This window comes from Morone saxatilis, unplaced genomic scaffold (genome assembly GCF_004916995.1).
Source record: "Morone saxatilis isolate NCDOM2014 unplaced genomic scaffold, NCSU_SB_2.0 Contig18, whole genome shotgun sequence".
NCBI classification, from domain to species: domain Eukaryota; kingdom Metazoa; phylum Chordata; class Actinopteri; family Moronidae; genus Morone; species Morone saxatilis.
In genome coordinates, this window is record NW_023339740.1 from 5943624 (window position 1) to 5950404 (window position 6781).

Genomic DNA, 6781 nt, shown 5'->3' on the forward strand with positions numbered 1-6781 from the left:
TAGATAGATAGATAGATAATTCCAAGTTGGTAAATGATTGTGTTCGTAAAGGTTGTTAACTTTCTAAAAACATTAAACTCTCCTCACAGAGATACAGTAACTGTCAAGTTGCACTTTCATTGTGCGCGCTCCCGTGAGGTTCACGCACTTCTCGACAGGCACGCGCAGAGCCCCTGTCAGTGGATCACATGATATGACAAAGCAGCTACTTCCTGTGTAAACTGTTAGTCGATTCACATCCAGACGGCCGCAGCGACTGCGACTACTGTGTCATCCAAGATGCTGGCTCTCATAAACAGGCTTTTGGACTGGTTCAGGTCCCTCTTTTGGAAAGAAGAGATGGAGCTTACATTGGTGGGGCTTCAGTACTCCGGAAAAACCACATTCGTCAACGTGATTGCAGTAAGTAACGTTAGCTAGCAGGCAAGAGCTGTCAGCGTGGGCCCAGGCTACTACCTGGGAGAGGTTGTGGACGAAGGGCTCTTTGAATGTGTTATAAATTAAAGGGCTGCAGCATTGCTATGTCATTGTTACACGAATGCAGACACATGGCTGCACGACCGATAGTGTTGGTACACATGAGTTACTACTGCGGTAGAGACACTGGGTACGGTTTCACTCACTTGTTGTTTGGCTAGCTGCAATGACGAAGTTCTTGGTATGACTGTGCGCTTACTTATGAAACCGGTCATGTGAACGGACCAGTCAGTGCTTTGTAATAGCTGCCAGTGTGTCAACATCAAGGCTATGTTGACAACATGGGGTCACAAAGTAACTTTGTAAACAGTCTGTCTTGTCTACGTCATCTAGCCTGAGTGAAGTGAAGCGACGAGGCCTGGATCCATCATGGCCACAGGCGGTCCGCCAGCCGGCCGTAGTACCACAACAGCTTATTTAGCCAGATGTATTAGCCTGTAACATCTATTGTATGAGTTCAGTATTGTCATTGGCTCCTGTTTATGCTCCCTACTGAAGACATGTCCCTCTGCTGTTAGGTCTAGCTTGTTTATCCTGCCACAGGCTGGGTTTGGGTTTATGGGTTGGGTTATATTCTGTAGTCCAGCCTTGTCTGTGTTTCTAGGTGAAAGACTACATTGTAGTCTTAAGAAAAGCAAGTCATAGGCCACCGTCTTGTAGGCCTTTCCTGGATTCATCACAAGAATACACATTTTGCTCTGGCTCTGTTGTAGTCATGCCTGGTGATCTGTAATTAGGTTTGAACGAAGCTGCCTTCTCCTTCACACAGTCATTGTCAGGCAGTTAGACTGGGCCCAGGCTGCATATGAGCCACAGAGCCACGATAATTAAAGTTATACAGCACATTGGAATCATTTTATCATGGTCCTTATGGGGGTAAGACTAATAATGCCTATTAAAGCAGTTTACACTGGCTTGTACGGCACTTTAAGCTCGTGGAATGTTTGGTTACAAAGCACTGGTTGGTTGCAGTAAGCCAATGTATGCTGATGGGTAGATGGCATCATCTTAACATGATTCACGGGGTAAAAAGACAAATATTCAGCTAGAGGCTTCAAGTGGCCCAGATTAGGTTTTAATCAAATAATCATTTTCTGACCCCATGCACAGAAATGATTCACATCCACCAGGCTTTTCATGTGACTTTATTTTGAATCAGATGAGACCATGCTTTAAATTGTTATTTGTAACAAGTTATTTGTAATACTGTTTCAGTGCTTATCATTTCTCTTGATGTGTGTCTTTTTAACAACAGTACGTTATGATTCACCAGCATGCCACCTTTTTGCATTTGTCTCGTACAGTCCGGCCAGTTCAGTGAAGACATGATTCCCACAGTCGGTTTCAACATGCGAAAGGTCACTAAAGGCAATGTGACAATAAAGGTAGGCTGATGAGCAACAGTACACAGCTGGATGCTTTTACTCTTCAAATAGAAATGTTACACTGGAGCTTCGTATTCACTGGAGTTGTTTGGCAATGCTGTTTGGCTTCTGACTATTCTATATTGTGCTTTCTCACCTCAGATATGGGACATAGGTGGACAGCCCCGCTTCAGAAGCATGTGGGAGCGCTACTGTAGAGGGGTCAATGCTATTGTGTAAGTACAGCAGGTGGCCTCTGTAAGGTCGCTGGAAACCTGGAAAACAGGGTTGAATGAATGTTTAATCTTTATGTTTGTATCTTGGTATTTCTCCATATACATGTGTCATTACAGAATTATAAATTAGCATGTCATGTTTAAATATTTTAAAATTTTTCCAAAAAAAACATTTTGGTTTAGTAAAACATGTTTTTTAGTGCTACCAAACTCTAAGTAGCATTTTTTTCCCCCCTTGCAGTTACATGGTGGATGCAGCAGACCGAGAGAAGATAGAAGCTTCCAGAAATGAACTGCACAACCTCTTAGACAAACCACAGCTACAAGGAATTCCAGTAAGAGGCCGCTTGTGATCTTTGGCCCAAAAGCTCACGATATTACAGCTTCAACTTGGTTCATCACATTTCTTTCTGAGGGTCCAGTGACTTCAGTACACATGCAGTCATAATTAGTCAATCACTGCAGCTGATGGGTAATGGTGACTCAGGCTTGATGACATCGCACTAAGTGGTCATTTGAACCCTATCCAGTATGCTTTAATGAGTTTTCAATATCTAAGCTGACAGCATAATTGACTTGACAGGGTTTGATGTGCTAAATCGATAGACTTCCAGCTGCTGTGACTTGACACCACACACAGACAGTTATTTTGTCCTAACAGTAAGGATTCTGTGATGAGTGAAGCACATCGTTAAAAGAAATCCTTTAAATTGTCTGTTCACACTGTGCGATAATGCTGATGCATTGCTGCGCCGGATATTAATCAGCCCTTTTTCTCTTTTTCTCACGTTTCAGGTTCTAGTGCTGGGCAACAAACGAGACCTACCCAACGCACTTGATGAGAAACAGCTGATTGAAAAAATGTGAGGAACTCAGGAATACAGTAATTGTGAATATATGATTCGGTTGTTCAAGATTAGCAACATAACTAGTGCATGATAAATCAGTGTCAGGAGTATTATGTGACTCTTTCCCTGTGGTGATCCAAAAGTTATGATATCAGAAATTTCCAGTACGTTAAATCATCGACTGTATGGCCAACAGGATGAGAACATGGGTTTCCATACCCCTGTGTTAAATTTAAAATACTTCAATAATTAAAAAAAAAATAAATGTCATCTTCTTCCCACTCTCTGTCTTATTAGCAAAGAGCATTGTACAAAACATTCAGGTAGCAGCTTCTCACTTTTGCCAGTTAGAATGATGAATGCTGTGACTGTAACTTCTGTTTTCTGTGCTCTGCAAGTATATGTACTCAGCCAAAGATCCTTAGTGAGGGAAGAACCTCCACAGTGTAACACCACCGTACAATCACAAGTGTTTTTGTAATTCTAATAACTCCTAATAGGTCTAACAATTAAGCTTTCTTTCATATCATATTAATAATTTAAGGTGATTAATATATCATTCAAATATTTTATTCAGTAGAAGCTTGTGTGCCAGCTGTAGTAGACTACAGCTGTTACTTCAATGAGTCTGGCACATATTTAATCAACATTTATATAATCATTATTGGCCAAAAAACATGCTCCTAACCACAAGACTCTTATTTGTGCTTCTTCAGGAATCTATCTGCCATTCAGGACCGAGAGATCTGCTGCTACTCTGTCTCCTGCAAAGAGAAAGACAATATAGGTAACGAGCCGATCAGCGTTTAAATCATTCTACATCCAATTCCAGTGTTTAATAATAGTATTTGGGCGTGCTGAGGTCATTAAAATGTCTTCATGTTTTCACCCCTGCAGATATCACACTGCAGTGGCTCATCCAGCATTCAAAGTCGCGGAGAAGCTGAAAGTGAAGCCTCCCCAGTCGCAGCTCTGGCCTCAGCCCCCTAATGGTCATGGGTCCTTGACAGCCATCCCTTCCACTGCCTCTGTGAAGTAATCCAGCTCTCTGCTCACTACCGTCACCACCTGCACCACCCAGTACACTACCATAGATGTGTAGCCCCTGTACAGCACTACCGCCACCCCAACTATCTGGAGTCTTGAAAAGTTGTTTCAGTACTGTGCTTGAAGGTGGATTGTCCATACCCATCATGCCTTATCGCCCATCATTGCGGACATGCTCTGTGTCTGAGTACATTTATTTTCATTTAATGGCTTCTGTTCCTTTCGTCACAAGAATCTAATGATGTTGCAATGTACAGTTCCTCGGCTACACTAGGATGGAGCTGCTGTAATGCCTGTCAACATTCGATGTTTACGTCACGAGGTTGTGATTGTAGTTTTTAAACAGTTTGCCAAACGATGATGTTTGCTTGCGCTAATGCCTTCAATTCCTGATAAACTCTTAGCAATGTAGCCTGCATTTTATTTGCCGGCATATGGAAGTATCTATTTTATTAAGTGACTTAAATCAAAGTTTACACATAACCTAAAAATGAATAGAAGGTAAGACTGAGTGGTTGTTGTGTCTGAGGGCAAAATCTTAAGATAGGTCAGCAGAGTTATAAGTGCCTTTGGCTGAGTGAGTGTCCCAATGAGACAGTTATTGCCCAATGCAACTTCTAACCCACTATTATAAATAAACACTTGGTACAGACACAGCATAAATCCCTTGATTACACTTAACACCACCCCTCGACAATCTCATTTTATGTTTGTAATCACATAAACACATTATGATGTCTGAGAAAAGACAGTACTGTAATGACGATGAAAAATGAGAAATGAAGTAATGGACGATGAGGATGCGAGGTGAATGAGGAAATGTTACAATTTTTTATTTTTTTTTTTCCTTTTGGTTGATGGGTGATTTGAATGCTGTTTCACTTGTAGCCTGTGACTTTTATGTAGCTTGAAATGTGGGCTAACTTTTGCTTGCAGTTCTCAGGTTGTTAAAGGATTTTTAAAAATAATTGTCTGATCACCGTATGGGTGTGCCCACATATCTGTTTCATAATCCCTACTTTGTCCGGGTTGGATAACAGAAAGCCAGTGTTTGTCATGATGACTGAGCTTACGGAGAACGGGAGCCAGTCCATTAGTTCAAAGCATTGGATGCTTGATGTCATCCATGCAGTGCCACACCCTTGTCTGAATCCTGATGTGTTTTTGTAGAAGCCTTAGCAGTCAAAGGACAACACTGTTTCCTCTAAGAGTGACGTATTGATTGACACGTCTCTTCCCTTCAGCGACATGACAATGATGAGGTTTGACCACTGTATATTAATCTGCCCCTTGCTTGGCCAGTGCATCTTGATTAAATTTAAGTTTTTTTTCTATGTGTGTGTGTCGCTGGATCAGAATGACTTATCCCTTCTGCTACAACACTATGTAGGCCTACATGGTTTCTGCATATCACTGTAATGTCTAAAAATCCATCACACGCTCTCTGTTATCTCATGTTGTTCTGTGTCTGTTGGTGATCGTCGTAATCCTAAATGTCAATTGTTGGGACCACAGCAGCAGTGAGGGGCTGTGAAATTTGGGTGACTGTGTGGGTAATTTGGGGAAAGCTTTGTAACCCGTGTAATAATATAGCCTATTTGCAATTTGTATGTGCATGTGCTGAACTTATTCACATTCAATTGCAGACTTTGTAAATAAGACGTTAGCATTTTTATTCCCACAAAAGCTCCTGTAGATGTCATGCATTCTTTCCCTGTGATTGCTAATAAAATTGTTTTTATTTTTAAGGAAGCGTGGCATCCAAATTCCTTGCAAAGCAGTCAGTTTAGTTTGTCACCACTAGGTGGAAGCATAGGACCTTGGAAAGATAACTGAAGGCTGGGAGCTTTACATTACCTGCAGAATGTAGACATCCAAGTTTTGACGAAGCTTTTCTTTTGGTGCATCATGAACCTGCTTTTGCTCTTTTCATACACTGACTATAGGGCTGTGGTTTCGTGCAGGCCTGGCAAACTCAATCTTCAAGAGATTTATAATTCCACTGAATGTGTATGAGTGGGATGTCTTATTCCAGCTCAGTTTTCCGCTATTTTCGCACTAGGTCTTGAAACTTAACAGCACTATCATCCACAAAGGATTTCATAGTGAGTTCAGGGAAACCACCGGCACCCACAATTCCCTCAATCATTTCCATATGCAGACGATGTTCCTATCTTTGTAAAAAGATATGGTTCTGTTTTTTTCATTAAGCAGCTATTGTTACATACAAATCCCATCATGGATGATTAACACCTCTCTGTGTTTCTTGGAAGAAAAATGGATATTATGCATAGAAATGTAACACTCTGCTAAGCAGAATGTTAAGACAAGCGCAGGGAGTGTGTCACAAACTAGGGGGCCATAAAGCGAGCCGTGTTCTCACAGCTGGAGCTGCACAGAGCCGTCGGAGACCAGGCCTGTGCTGTTAAAGCAGGAACACCTTAATTAATCTCATTTCTTAAACGCAGCGTTTAATGAACAGCTGCTGGCATTTATTGTATGCCAGGGCAGTAGTTGGGATGTGTGGACAGATGTAGGTGTTATCTGATGAATTCCATGGGTCAGTGGAGACCGTGGTGTCTGTATGGGAACTTTATATTTGTGTGTGTGTTTGTGTGGTTTACAATCGCAATGACCACAAGGGATTAAGTAGTGGTTACAAACGTGCCACAAGGGTTTATGTGAGGAGGTCACGTAGAAGACCTGAAGGCGTGATATACTATTAATGTAGTTACACTCCATTACCAATAGGCTCAGTATGTAACACAACATGTTTTGCACCTACCACCTGTCACAAGTGCTGTCTGCA

At 41.6% G+C, this 6781-nt stretch overlaps 1 protein-coding gene across 1 annotated transcript; it reads left to right on the forward strand.

The window, feature by feature from the left end:
• Positions 1 to 197: 197 nt before the first annotated feature.
• arl8bb (ADP-ribosylation factor-like 8Bb) lies at positions 198 to 5720 on the forward strand. The gene is made up of 7 exons (XM_035661984.1): positions 198 to 402; positions 1782 to 1862; positions 2004 to 2077; positions 2319 to 2412; positions 2873 to 2940; positions 3642 to 3712; positions 3823 to 5720. Exons 1-7 carry the CDS (start codon positions 280 to 282, stop codon positions 3870 to 3872), a joined length of 561 nt encoding a protein of 186 aa, XP_035517877.1. The 5' UTR covers positions 198 to 279; the 3' UTR covers positions 3873 to 5720.
• Positions 5721 to 6781: the final 1061 nt, after the last annotated feature.